This window comes from Rutidosis leptorrhynchoides, chromosome 1 (genome assembly GCF_046630445.1).
Source record: "Rutidosis leptorrhynchoides isolate AG116_Rl617_1_P2 chromosome 1, CSIRO_AGI_Rlap_v1, whole genome shotgun sequence".
In the NCBI taxonomy this organism is placed as follows: Eukaryota; Viridiplantae; Streptophyta; class Magnoliopsida; order Asterales; family Asteraceae; genus Rutidosis; species Rutidosis leptorrhynchoides.
Genome location: NC_092333.1, coordinates 135,319,560 through 135,335,547, shown reverse-complemented (window position 1 = coordinate 135,335,547; position 15,988 = coordinate 135,319,560). Strand labels below are relative to the sequence as shown.

The following is a 15,988-nucleotide window of genomic DNA, read 5'->3' as shown; positions in this document are numbered from 1 at the left end:
ACAAAACACACCCGAACTCGACAGTTTACCTGATTTTCTCCAATTTCACTTTTAAAACATCCCAAAGTCCAACGTGGTCAACTAATTACATCCAAACCATTAATTAATCATTCTTGGACTTCAAATGATGCCCCGAGCGTTATGTTTAGAAAAACGGGGTGTTAAAATAGGAATCAATATCTTTAGCAGAAGCTCAATCCCCATTACCAACTCACAAATCCAGTGTGTCTTTTTTCAGTTTAATACTTCTTCTCATTCCCTTCATATTTTTATAGATGTGAAGGCCACAACCGGTAACAAAAGCCCATGAATCACTAGAAGAAAATATATAACTGTATATGAATATACTTGATTGCTAGACTATGACGACCCGAAAATTTTCGACCAAATTTAAACTTAATCTTTATATAATTCCGACTTGATAAGCAACGGATTTTAATAAATCTTGAACCTTCGAAAAGAGTTTTACACAAGCTTTTGGTCACCCTTTTATTCCGACGATTCACGAATGTCATAACTTGATTTAATTATTTAATTGTTTAATTATTGTGTATATATATGGATTTATATATATTTAACTTGAAAATATGATAATTAAATTATATATATATAAATATATATATATTTTCATACTACTAATTTAAAGAGTTTTCAAACAATATATATATTACTATTTAAACGACGTAATTAACTTATGTTAAAATGTATTTACATATAATGTATTACGAGTGTAAATACATCCTTATAAGTATTGAATACACTTTATAATATACCAATACATATAAAGGATAGCTATACTCGTATTTCTGTTCAATTTCCTCAAAGAATTCTACTCGCATTCATACGGTATTTTTACCCGTATTATGCACAGCTTCTAGAAGTATTTACTATTGGTATATACCTAAAGAATTCTAAAATTATTTGTGTAATATGTAATCCATGACCTAATCAATTTAATATGTCATGCATGACTTAATACAATTTAACTTATCTTAGATATTTTCACTAAAAGCCAAAATTATAAGCTTATAAATAAGGACCATTTTAACTCATTTTTACTCCACATTTTCTTAAACTAAAAACATACACTTGAATGCTCTCATATCATACTTTAATCTCAGCAAATTTCCTCTTCATAATCAAGGTAAAATACTTCTCAAAATCCTTGTTCAATTTCTTGTATAGTTGCTATCTTATTATACTTATAAAACTTGTAAAAACTAGAACTTGTTTTGGTGAACACCAAGCTTGTTTGAAAAACTAATCTAATCTTTCTAACTTAACTCTATTAACACTTATTTATATGTATTATGATGTTATATAAAGTTAATATAAGAACTTATAACTTGTACATATGAAGAACACCTTGAAACTTAACATATATCCTTTAATCTCCATTCGGTAAAAAGCGGACTGTTTTGGGTTGGGAATTAAAAACTTATCTTAGACTTTGAGTTTGAGGCTAAGACTTTTGAAATATATTAATATATGTAAATAAGACTTCCAGTATTTTTTTCATGATTTTAGACAAAGTGGAAGTATTTTATCAAAAATCATATATTGGGTGGATGCCGAGATTTTTCCAAATCTGTTCACCGACACAAAAGAGGGTAAAGCTCTAATAATTACTACTTGGGATGAACTTTTTGAATTGGTTTTCTAAAATTTACTTCTTAATGAATCCATAGCAAATTGATTCACTTTAAACGGAGTTGTAATGAATATTTGGCGAGCAAAACAAAATCTGCTAAAATTAACGTTGTATGGACAAAATTTATATTATAAAAACTATATCAACCATATCCTTGTTAACTTTTCCTATATCCTATATATATATTTGGACATGTTATCAGTAGTATAACATAGTCTCACCAACTTCGCCATTTTTCAGCTTAGATTGGTAGATAGGATAATTCCTTCTCCAATGACCAACTTTTCCACAATGGAAATATTCAGTGTCTTTTGATGGATTTTCCTTCTTGGAAGGTGGAATATTCTTCCTAGCAAATGATTTGCCATTTTTCTTCCAGAAAGTATTTGGCTTATTCTTTTTCACCCTTCCTTTGCTCATCGAACAACATCCGATAAGCACTTTGCTGAATAGCAACAATTTTCTCAGCAAGAGGATTGAGTAAGGGTTCTTTAATTTTGTTCAACTTCCCTTCATATTTGAGAACAGTTCTCTGGTTGCGGTGTCACTCCAGGAAGTTCGAACAACTGAGTTTATCCATCTCCAACAAAGAAGGAAGTGTGTTTTGGTTTACGTTTTGATTGTTTGACATCTACAACATAAATAAGATTCAATTTAGTATTTTCGATATTGAGCTTTAATAAATTAACTACCCAAGTTTTTATCTATTTTTTAAAAACAAGTAATTTACGAAATCCTAAGATCCACATAGAGGTTCCATAGCCACATCTGTTGATCAGCTAGCAGTTACGGAGTCTATTCGTAGGTAGCGGGTACCAATTGCAATACAAGTGCAACTCTTAGATCTTTATGGGACATATAGATATATGTAGTCCAATAAACCACTATTATCTACCGGCATGTTTGTCTCATCCTTGCCTCGAACTCATGTCTCACCGTGAATACGATTAATTCGTCCAATTTGGAAACAGTGGAAATTCACTCTAGTCTCACTAGATAGAAAAATCCACCTCGGGGCTATAATTCAGCCTAGTCTCACTAGATCAGAAAAATAACGAAGAGTGTTTGCAAGCTCATTGGATGACATGACTTAAATTTGACTGGTATTTTTTAAAAAGTTTGTGTCAGCGAATAATGCATACACACAAGATTCATGACACTATTTGTTAAAAATCATTTTAACCAATTATATATGTCGATCGTGTCTAGTTTGTTATTTTAATATATATATATATATATATATATATATATATATATATATATATATATATATATATATATATATATATATATATATATATATATATATATATATATATTAAAAATAACAAATACACAAATGTGTATCATTTTAAAACAATTTTAAAAGATTTCGGTCATATATAATTTGAGTTTCAAAATTATTTAACTTTAAACTCGTTAGAGTTAAAAAAAATTTTGTTTTTTTAAATCATCAATTTTAATCTTTGAAACTCATTTCTAGTTTTATTTAATGTTTTCATAAAAAACATATATAATTTGAGTTTCAAAATTATTTAACTTTAAACTCGTTAGAGTTTAACTTTTTAAAATTATCAATTTTAATATTTAAAACTCGTTACCGATTTTATTTAATGTTTCCATCAAAAACATTTAACATGTATTATAATCAACAATTATATATATAAATGCGAAAAATAAAACACAATCATGCATCACACACATACATAGCCTAGCCCAAAAAACCTATGCTTGATCTCATGAGCCGACATGGGATCAAGAGGTCAAACTAAGGACAATACATAGCTCCCACTTGATTCAAGATCCAAGTGAAAACTTGTCGACCGCCATCGTTGTTAACTTGATTCATTCGCCGTTTTCTAAGCCAAAATCTTTGTGTTGTATCTTTATCTTCAATCATCATCTTGTTACATTTATTTAAAATTGAAAAATACAACTAATTTAGTATTTTTACAAATTAAAATAAACTTAAATACAATACTATGAAATTGAAAACAAACAAAATACAACTTTGGCTTCTATAGCCTCCAATTAAATCCAAAAACAACATGGCATAAAATTGCCGTAACCAACAATCACAACAATCATACATTGGTCGGGGCATTATGGGCTATGTATGCAATCACAATTTAATAACAACATTATTAAACCTATATATGGCTTGTTCATGATTACAATGCATGTGTATAACCATGGAAGAAAATAAATATTAAATAACCAACAATTATTCAAGCCATAACTATTAAATTCAAATTTTAAACAGTGAATCTCTTCATATCTTATTTGTGCGTCATGAGGTAATCAACAAAGTTGACTTTCAAAACCATAAAGGTTTTAACTTTTACCAATTCACCACAAAGCTAGATCTAAGAAAATCACGCGACAATTAAGACGGTGTAAAAGCGGCTCATGATATCACTGAAGGAAAATTGTGTGTACTTTAATCAGATTAACGCAGCGGATTGTTAAAATAATAATCTTTTATTATTTTATAAAATATTCACATAATTAAATAATCATTTAATTAATAAAACATGCACACGATTAATCAATCCCATAGATCCAATTACATCACTAATAATTGTCTAGCTATATAAATTTACAAAGTGGAGTTAACGATATACCTTTGCGAATTGTTGTCCATGAGTAGGTTGAAACGAACCAACGAACCGCCTTTAGAAGAGAAACCTACGATCAAAAGTATAATCGTCTCTTTGGATAGTCCACTACACTTCATCAACATCAATGGATGCTAGTCCAAACCCAAGTAATAACGCATTAATATAATCGAATTATATTAATACAATAGAAATAAATAATAGTATTCCTTGTTTCGTTCGAAAAGAATAGAATATATAACTCCGGATATGAACGTATATGTTTTAGTTCAACAAAAAGAACAAAACTTGGGTTGCTTTTGTGTGGCAAATACAAGACACATAATTTGAGATCTTTTCATTCGTTTCACTTAGTCGCCAACAATTAAAAGAAAATGTGAGTTTTTGTAATTTCTTTCTTTTTTTTTCGTCCGTCTCTGCCAGAACCAAAAGAACAAGATATATAATAATATTATATGTAAACTAAGGTCGGTGAAAATTTTAAGAGATCCTTTTCAAACATGTTTGTACTTATTCAACAAGTAATTCATTTATTTTATACGAAGTAATAATTAAAATACTTACTGCTAATTAATCACCTATTAATTAATAAAGTAATTTAATTTATTTTGTTACTTGAGTAATATATATACATCATATATATATATATATATATTCTTTTGACGTCTAGGTGTATATATGTATGACTCTAAAGGCACAAATGAATTTAGCCATATAGTTATATGTTGTACCTTTGCACATTAATCCTACATCTGTGGCACAAGAGTTACTAATATTGAGAATGCTTTGGTAGGTGTGTGGGATTAGATGGTTCCAATTCGAGGTAGAAATTTGGATGATCTAAATAATTTAAAAGAGCTTATTAATGGAGGGCCTACTCTTAATAATGAAGAAGATGGCTGGTTACGGAAGTTGAGGAATAATGGTGTGTTTAATGACAATACGCTTTCATCATTGTTAGATAAGCAATTGCTCAGTATGTGTCATCAGATTAACTCACACGTTTGGATTCCGTGGTTTCCAAAAAAGATCAATATTCTTGTATGGCGTTTAGCGATAGACAAGTTGCCTAGTAGGGTTAATCTGGCGGAAAGAGAGGTGACGATCGAGTCAATTAACTGCCCTTTATGTAATAGTAACCATGATTGCATTGATCACTTGTTCGCAAATTGCAGGTATACAATCCCTGTCTGGCGTAATTTTTTGAATTAGTGGGGGTTGCCTAACGAGGCGCCTTTAGGTGTTAATAATGCTATCAGCCTTGCTATCAAATAGGAGTACCTCTTGACTAATCTAAGAATTCAATCGCACCTACGGCTATCAAATAGGAGTAAAAAAGTTTAAAGTGATTTCGAAGTCTGGAGATCGAACCCAATAAGAGTTGTTATTTAATTCTTTGGGCTTTGCTTTTGTTTAGTTTGGTGTGGCCATGTTTGCCTTTCTTGTTTTGTTTTGTTTTAAGTGGTAGCTGTTTGGTGGTTCTATGTTCTAGATCCCCACTTCTTGTAGGTCTATAGTTTGGTGCTTTTGTTCTTGTGTCTGCCTCTTTTTGGTGATTTATAGAAGTCATTGCTTTTCAAAATAATAATAATAATAATAATCAGGCTGCTAAAGCTAAGTATGGTAACGTTGATAGGTAGTTTGTTAGGTAATGATCAAAGGATTAGAAATTAAAAGATCATTCTCATAAAGGAGCAAGCAGCCATGCCAACTGCCACGTGAAGACGTGATTTGTAACTAATCCCCAACTTTATTAATCACTAACCTGCATTTGCCATGTGACCTCACATTTTTATACTCCCTATTATTATTTTTATTTGAGCTTAAAATAAATACAATACAATAATACAATGGACTGCAATTTATTTCTTCTTTGTTACGTCCCTCAAGTTTTAAAAATGGATAATTGGTAATAAACTATAAAACTAATGGCATCTATATAAAATGATTGTATTGGGTTGGAAGCTTAAATGATATCTAATGGTTACATAGCGGGTGCTATCGGATTCCCAGCCGAATGAGGTTTTTATGTTTATTAAGAGTTGTTACCTATGTATAATGTAATAACTCTTACAAACCTGTAATTTACGAATATTAATCGAGTAGATTGAATATATCCGCATTATACTCAATGTGTTCGTTTATTTTTGTTGTACTCACGATGTCTATGTCTATTTAGCAATAAAAATGGACAATACTTGTATGTTATTGTTGAGACTTAAGTAGTGGATAGCTAAGTAGCAAACAAGAGAGACATAGCGATATTACAACTAATAAAATTACCCCAAGAAAATGATCGAATAAATAAACTTCATCCGGTGGTATACTAAAAACAAGAACGATACATATCATGGCTAAAATAATAGGTAAAAATAAAACCGGCTTAATCATCTTCTCAAAACTTTTGAAAGTATTAATGTGAGGATGAAAATGATTGATTATGAGAAAACAGATGTTTAATTTATATTGAAAAATATAGTCGTTGTAACCTCGTCAATGAACGTTAACAACCATTATGTATATATGACCGTTGTAACGTCGTTGGTTGATGTTAATGACTGATATGTAAAAAATGATTTTAGTAAAAGAATTTAATTAGTATAAATACGTTTACTAAATACATTTAATATAAATACATTTAACATAAATAAGGATATTCACACAATGATTAATAAATGTAAGAATAAACGTTTTATGATATAATAATAAATTTAACAATAAACATTAAAATGCATGAAATACATAATGATTAGTTGCATAAATAATTGTAACTAATCATAAATAAATATTAGATAACGCAATATAAATGTTAAAAGTTACATAACATAAATATATTGTTAGTATCCATTAATAAATGTTAGTAAACATAACAAAAGTTATATAGCATAAATATGCATGTTATTATATATAAATAAATGTTAGTAAATACTTAATATAAATAATAAAAGTTAGTATTCCAAAATGTTAGTAGTCCAAGTAGTCTAATATTATTAATAGCTCAAGATATATATTACTAGTAGTTAAGTCCATTATATTTAGTAGTTTTAGTAGTCGCTTATGTCTATTCAGTGTCTATGATAATACTTTTTAATATTGTCTATTATGTAATAATATTTAGCTTACTAATAAACATTACAAGATATTGTTAGAGAATTTCTTACATTGATTAGTGACCCGTGCTCGCTTAAGTTAACCTTAATTACACTATAATGCTGATAACGTATAAAGATTTAGTAGTTTTATAACTACCTTTGGCCTAAACTTACTAGATAATATTTGTTTATGAAAGAGTAGTAATAGAGAGAAAGAAGAGTCATATATAAGAATGACAATGGATCGGATATGGATCGGGTGGTCCCATATTCATATCCATTTAATTTTTTGTATCCATATCCATATCCATTTAAAAATAAATCATCCATCCATATCCATATCCGTTAGATTGAGCGGGTTATCTTATATCAGTTGGATGTTAATTTTTTCTAAAGATATTTCTATTATGTAAAGAAATTATCAAAGTATTTTCAACTAAGATATGTAATATATGCAAGATATATGAATTTATGACTATTAACATAGTTATTATTTCTTTACAATTCATATTTATGATAACATTTTAATAGTTCATAGTAACATGTATACGAATATGTAAAAGTATATGCATATTTTCAAGTAAATATGTGTATATTTGTACGTATATTATATATATGTATGTCGGATGATAAATGGATATATTCGTGGATGATAAATTGTCAGCCATATTCGATCCACTAAAATTTATATGAATGGATTGAGTTTATATTGCGGTTTCTATTTATATAATTTTTATCGAATAATATATAACACAAATAGAATAATTATGGTTAAAGTTGACAAAGATAAACTTTGAAAGTCAAATGTAGACATTAATGGTGAGACGAATGGAGTATATATATATTACAAATTACTAGCCATATATATATTATTGTAGAGTAGAAATATTGCTAGCCATATTTGTGACTCTGTTTACATTTATAGACTTTTGTGTATATTTGCTATTATAACACTTAACATATAAAGTTCTAATTGAAATTATCGTATATATAAGAGAAGCTAAAGTTAACGTAGAGTTGTACCAAATTGTCTTTTTCACTTTATTTTTATGGGTATTTTGGTCTTTTTCATCCTAACATTGATTCCATTTTGACACTATTCCATTGTTATTATGTGAAAACAAATGAAAAGAACTATATAAAAAATTATAAGAAAAGAAGAAAAAAAGTCAAAAGATTATTATACCTAATTTTTCCTCTTATATTTTCCTTTGAATTGAAAATACATTAGAGAGTTTAAGAGATCGGGTAGGGAATCATATGAGAATACACACACTATAATTAGTAGACAAAATTACTCCCGTAGTCCTTGAATATATACCGAAATCGTCGTCCTTAAAGATTTTTTTTTTTTTTTTTTGTATTTGTCGTCACTGAACTTGCATTTTATAACTTGTGTCGTCCGTCTGTTAACTGTGCGTCTCTTTTCTTCCATTAGTTAACCTTCAGCATGTGCCAAACATGTAAGGGAAATTCTGTCATTTTCTCTCTTTGAAAGTTTAGAGACGACCGACGTAATTTTGTCTTTTTCCTTAAATAATTTCATTTATTTTTTCTTTTCATTTTTCATTTTTCTTTTCTTTTCTTTTCTTTGCTCTTTTTTCTTTTTTCTTTTCTTTTCTTATCACCATACTTTCGTACCGCTAATGAATAATTAATTATTTGTTATGTAATTTTATGTTTTAGTAATTTAAATTAATGTACTTTATGTTTAATAATGTGATTTCTTACTATATAGTCTTTTATTGCATTAATTCCTAAACGATTACATTATTTCCTAAACAGAACAACAATTTAGTTCCTAAAACGATTACATTAATTCCTAACGGCAATCTTCAACATACACCTTGATCAATCTTCGTAATCGTGAATATCGTATTGCTGAAACCCTTTTGGAGATTCAAGTACAACTTCTTGATCACTTTTAACAATATTTTCGCTTTCATCCTAAATTCGATATAACTTAATTGTTTCATAACGTACCAATGTTTGCCCTACCAAAACAACCCAATCGTGGTCATCTTCAAGTAGCGAGGCGGGAACGCTGGATTTTTTTGAAATACCAAACCTGTTTGAAAAACAAAGGTAGGTCTTCCTTAAGAAACTCAATCAACTTCGATAAGTCATACTCACGTGCATCAATGAAATACTCTTGTTGCCGACAAGCTTGATAATTCATCACTTTTAATTAACTTGTAAGCCAACATTCAACGGACTCATTTTGAACAATTGAGAGAGTTTTAGAAGTTTAGAATTTATAGAAAATGTGAAGTGTGAATTGAAGTTGGTGAAATGGAGTATTTATAGGGGAAAAAAATATAGCCCTTGGTCAATTTTAAAAAAATAGCCGTTTGTCATATAAAAAAAACGTTATTATTATTTTTATTTGTTAAAAACTATCAATAATATAAAACAAATTAATATAACACAATAAAAATAAAAATAAAATGTTACATCATCTTTTCACTAACAACCCACAACAAAAATCAACACCACCACTACTTCACACAAAAAACTCACACGTCCTTGTCACATTATTAAACATAAAGTACATAAATTTAAATTACTAAAACGTAAAATTACATAATTTAATTTAAATTAAAAAATACATAACAAATAATTAATTATTCATTAGCGGTAAAGTAAGGTGATAAGAAAAGAAAAAAGAAAAAAAGAGAAATAAATGAAAAGAAAAAATAAATTAAATTATTTAAGGGAAAAAGTCAAAATTACGTCGGTCGTTTCTGAACTTTCAAAGAGACAAAATGACATAATTGCCCTCACATATTTGACACATGCTGAAGGTTAACGGAGGAAAGAGACGGACAGTTAACAGAATGACGACATACGTTATAAAATGCAAGTTCAGTGACGAAGAACGTAAAAAAAGAAGAAAAGAAAAAAACTTTTGAGGACGACGTCTATGATTTCGGTATATGTTCAAGGACGACGGGATAAATTTTGTCTAATTAGTAACTATGATATTAGTTTCATAAAATCAGATACATTAACTTAACATGTCTTTTTTATTAAACACTTAATAAACTGAATATCATTCTGATGATTTGTTGCACTACCTAATCTTTATAGTATCTAATCTAATTTCTCCTAAAAACTAAGGAAAAAAAAAAAATGCAAAACAATGCAAACTCACCTACTACCACTATTTACAAAAAATAGTGCATTGAATGAAAAACACCCACTCGTTATTCTGGTCCCGTATGTCCATGTCATCCAAATCTCAACCGTCGATTAAAAAAAGATAATCAAAGGGCCATAATTAAATCATGAAACCAACCTACCACCTTCGTTTTGGTTTCCACCTACCACCCGTTTTTCATACAACAATAACCTCTTCTATATAAACACCATAATTTTTATAACTTAATAACTCAACAATCTCTCATTTTTTGTTATATTTATTCACACACATTGAGTGAGAGTCTGGTGTGTGAATAAATAACATAACAAAAAATAAAGATTGTTACCTCTTGTTCTCGTGTTTGACTTTTATTTTTCATATATACTTTACTATTTTTAAATAAAAAATGGAAAACGGTAACGTTAACCATGTTAACGGATTATGTATCAAGGATCCGTTGAATTGGGGAGTGGCAGCGGAAGCGTTGACCGGGAGTCATCTTGATGAAGTTAAGAAAATGGTGTCGGAATTTAGGAATCCGGTTGTTAAGATTGGTGGAGAGACATTGACTGTGTCCCAAGTTGCCGGAATTGCGGCTGAGAATAATGTTAAGGTTGAGTTGTCGGAGAGCGCACGTGCGGGTGTGAAGGCGAGTAGTGATTGGGTGATGGAAAGCATGAACAAAGGAACTGATAGCTATGGTGTTACTACTGGTTTTGGTGCCACGTCACACCGTAGAACTAAACAAGGTGGTGCTCTACAAAAGGAACTCATTAGGTATACATATTTAATTATATCTTTTCATTTTATGTTTCTCTTAATATATGATATGATAATCATAATATATACTAACATATATTAAGCGTAAAATGTAACATATATATATTACAAGTGCATGTGTTAAGGTATAGAAACAAACGTTAAGATTTACAGAGTAACATTTAGTTAATTTGTCCTACTTTATGGTACATGACTATCAACGGCTTTTTGTAACGAGTAAGAAAGCATTAACGATCATGATAGGAGATATTATTACTTAAGATAGATTATATGATCTAGTTGATATATGGCCGGTTATATATTTATGATATATTTTTTTTTATATAAAATCTTCTGCCATTCAAAAAAATTATTTATGATATTTTTGTTGTTAAATTATGTGTGAATTATGAAGACTATGAATGTATGGTAAAAATGGAATATAAATTTAGAGATGTACGAGTAACATGAAAGATTAGAAATAGAAATAAGGTTGGCACGTTGTGTTATAGTAAAACACGTTAATTATTTGGAGATCTGAGCCTCGAATTTCAAAAAAATAAAATATTTAATGTGAGATATTGAAATTAGTTTTAATAACTAACAGATCTAAATGACTTATATTTTAACATAAACAAATCAGTTTAATTTTTTAAGCTAAATCATCAATTTGTTTAAAATAATTTAAAATAATTTTGTATGGTAAAACACATCTCATCATCGCTATTTATATATCATTTCCATATAATATATTGGACTTGGTTTTTAGTTATTAAGTAATTAATGGATAAAATAAATCCCTGTTTATGAAATCAACAACGATAATGATTTGGCCGGCTAGAGGTAGCTGCATAGGGAAAAAGTAAACAAAAGTTAAAAATTATAAATATACATAATCATAAACTAATAAAGTCGGCCGTTTTCCATTTTTAAATATTGAGAAGAAACGTTAGGGATGGCACCCGCGGGTAACGGGCACGGGTTCTATATACCCGCGACCCGCCCGTCGGGTTTCTTTTTTGCACGTTGAAACCGTTACCCGCCCACGGGTAAAAACATTTTGCCCTTGCCCGTGACCCGCGGGTACCCGTGACCTGCGGGTAACCAGCGGGTAATAATAATATACAATTTTTTATTAGAAAATCCAAATAATTTTATTAATTATAAAATCATATGTACAAATTATATGCATAATGACGTGAAAAATAAGTTTTTTTACATGTATATAATATTATATTTTTAATCATTATTTAAATACTAGTAAAATAGATTTTAAATTTAATAATTGTAATTATTTATTCATGGGTAAATTAAGAAAAGTCTCATGTATTCACGGGTCGGGTTTTACCCGCGACGGGTAGTACATACCTGTGACCCGCCCGCGACCCGTTGGCGGGTATAAATTTTTACCCGTACCCGTGCCCGCGGGTAAAATTTAATAATTTTACCCGCCCATCGCGGATCGGGTACCCGCGGGTCACGGGTTTTTTCTCGCCCATTGCCATCCCTAAGAAACGTAGAGATTTTCTATACAATTTGCAAGAATTATATTTTCAAATTTAATAAAAAAAACCTGGTGGTAGGTAAGGTGTAAAGTACCAATACTTTTCTATACTTTTCTATATTAGATTATAAAAAAAAAACATATACAGAATTTTTTTTTTAAAAGCAAGACTTATATTAAAAAACACAAAACAAAAATACAATAGTGGATTGAGTCATACGACCCAAGAAGCCACCATCACGTATAATCCGCGAGAATACAATGATGATTTGCAGAGAGAGCAAATCACAAATATAAAACACGAAATAAATAATAGATTACAAAGACAACTACATATTGAGATAAACATGTAATAGCCTTTAGCCACTCGATGTTTGCATTACAGTATGCATATATATTTATATTTATATATTTATTTGTATATTTATTTATATATTATATTATATTTATATTTATTTATTTATTCATATATAAAAAGTTATTTGAATCATAGATCCTGTCCACGTAACTTTGAGTTAATGTAAAATCAAATAGTCAACGGTCAAATAAAATACGACAACAGATGAAAAAGAATACAGAATTGCATTACTAATACTAATACTAATTTTTTACTGTTTTATTATTTATCATCAACAGATTCTTGAACGCCGGAATCTTTGGAAACGGAACGGAATCAAGCCACACACTGCCGCATTCCGCCACAAGAGCCGCCATGTTGGTCAGAATCAACACCCTTCTTCAAGGTTACTCCGGCATCCGTTTCGAAATCTTAGAAGCCATCACCAAATTCCTCAACAACAATGTCACCCCATGTTTACCTTTACGAGGAACCATCACTGCTTCTGGTGATCTTGTCCCATTATCTTACATTGCCGGCCTTTTAACCGGCCGCCCCAACTCAAAAGCCGTAGGCCCCACAGGCGAAATCCTAAACGCCGAAAAGGCGTTTGAGAAAGCCGGTGTGGACGGCGGCTTTTTCGAGTTACAGCCAAAAGAAGGGCTGGCACTTGTTAATGGGACAGCCGTTGGATCGGGTATGGCTTCGATGGTTCTTTTCGATGCGAATGTGTTAGCATTGTTGTCTGAAGTGTTGTCTGCTATTTTTGCGGAGGTTATGCAAGGAAAGCCCGAGTTTACGGATCATTTGACCCATAAGTTGAAGCATCATCCGGGTCAAATAGAGGCTGCTGCTATTATGGAATATATTTTAGATGGGAGTGATTATGTTAAGGCTAATGCAAAGGTTCATGAAATGGATCCTTTACAGAAACCTAAACAAGATCGTTACGCTCTTCGTACCTCGCCTCAATGGCTCGGCCCACAAATTGAAGTCATTCGATCCGCAACAAAAATGATCGAAAGAGAGATTAATTCGGTTAACGACAATCCATTGATTGATGTTTCGAGAAACAAAGCGTTACATGGTGGTAATTTTCAAGGAACCCCAATTGGTGTATCAATGGACAACACTCGTTTAGCTATCGCGGCCATTGGGAAACTAATGTTCGCGCAATTCTCCGAGTTAGTAAACGATTTCTACAACAACGGGCTGCCTTCAAATTTATCGGGTGGGCGTAACCCGAGTTTGGATTACGGGTTCAAGGGAGGAGAAATCGCCATGGCTTCATATTGTTCCGAGCTTCAATTTCTTGCTAATCCGGTTACAAACCATGTTCAAAGTGCCGAACAACATAACCAAGATGTTAACTCATTAGGGCTTATTTCGGCACGGAAAACAGCTGAATCGGTCGAGATCTTGAAACTTATGTCTTCGACTTACTTAGTCGCTTTATGCCAATCGGTTGACTTGAGACACTTGGAAGAAAACATGAAATCAACGGTTAAAAACGTCGTAAGCCAAGTAGCGAAAAAGGTTCTAACCACGGGGGTAAATGGTGAACTCCACCCATCAAGATTTTGTGAAAAGGACTTACTTCGTGTGGTTGATCGCGAGTATGTTTTCGCCTACATTGACGACCCTTGTCTCGCAACCTACCCATTAATGCAAAAGCTTAGACAAGTCCTCGTTGACCATGCTTTAAACAACGATGAAACCGAAAAAATTACAAACACTTCCATCTTCCAAAAGATTGCTACTTTTGAAGATGAACTAAAAGCCATTCTTCCAAAAGAAGTCGAAAGTGTTCGAGTTGCATTTGAGAACAATACAATGGTCATTCCTAACAGGATCAAGGCTTGTAGATCACACCCGTTGTATCGGTTCGTTCGTGAAGAGCTCGGCGGAGGGTACTTGACCGGCGAAAAGGTGACGTCACCAGGAGAAGAGTTTGACAAAGTGTTCACGGCTATGTGCAAAGGTCAAATTATTGATCCATTGTTGGAGTGTGTTGAAGGATGGAATGGTGCACCACTTCCTATTTGTTAGGTTTGAACTTTGTGTAAGTTGTTTGATTTGTTACTCATATAATATTTTGTTGCGCTTAAATTCAAATGTATGAACTCTTTCGTTTGTCTCAACAGACTTTATAGTTGTCTATCTGGTTGTAAATGATATATATTAACTTATTTTTGTCACTTTTATTTCGTCCAAAGTTATAATGGAATAATTGTATCATTATCGGGTCAAGAGTTGATACATTCAATTTGTCATTTATGTTAGAATTTTACATTTAGACCATTATTAAAGGCCTAAGAAAAAGGGTGTGAGATTATGTGGCATTCTATTGATAGGTGATTGATGCCTGTAACACGTCTAACTAGGCATTACCCGTTATACCGAGAGGCGTCAGTTAAAGAGTTAATGATTTGACGGGGAAAAAAAGAAGATTGAAATTTTTTATCGATTAATCAGAAGTCGACACACACATAAATATTATCAATTTATTTTTTCTTCACCAACTTCCAATTAAATTTTACAATATTATCACATCACTCAAGAACTATACCATTTAATTTTACGTCACCATTAATTGTACGTCATTGTTAGAGTTAAAAATAGTTATAAGGGGGTATTAATTTTGGTGGAAACACATTAGTTGATCTCACATGTTTAGTTGATCTCACATGTTGGGTGTCGATATTAGGTGATTACATATAGAATTGGGCCCTATATCATCATGTCTAAAATTTAATTCCAAGTATATTTGGCCTTTTATCATCAAATTTTAAATTTCAGTCATTTTAATATAATTATTTAGTTACAATTTTTATTGTAACGGGAAAAAAAATACTGGATATAATCATATATAACTACGGATGACA

At 30.8% G+C, this 15,988-nt stretch overlaps 1 protein-coding gene across 1 annotated transcript; it reads left to right on the top strand.

The window, feature by feature from the left end:
• The first annotated feature begins 10,764 nt into the window (after positions 1-10,764).
• On the top strand, positions 10,765-15,305 carry LOC139886502 (phenylalanine ammonia-lyase-like). The gene is made up of 2 exons (XM_071870340.1): positions 10,765-11,280; positions 13,403-15,305. Exons 1-2 carry the CDS (start codon positions 10,910-10,912, stop codon positions 15,150-15,152), a joined length of 2,121 nt encoding a protein of 706 aa, XP_071726441.1. The 5' UTR covers positions 10,765-10,909; the 3' UTR covers positions 15,153-15,305.
• The last annotated feature ends 683 nt before the right edge of the window (positions 15,306-15,988 follow it).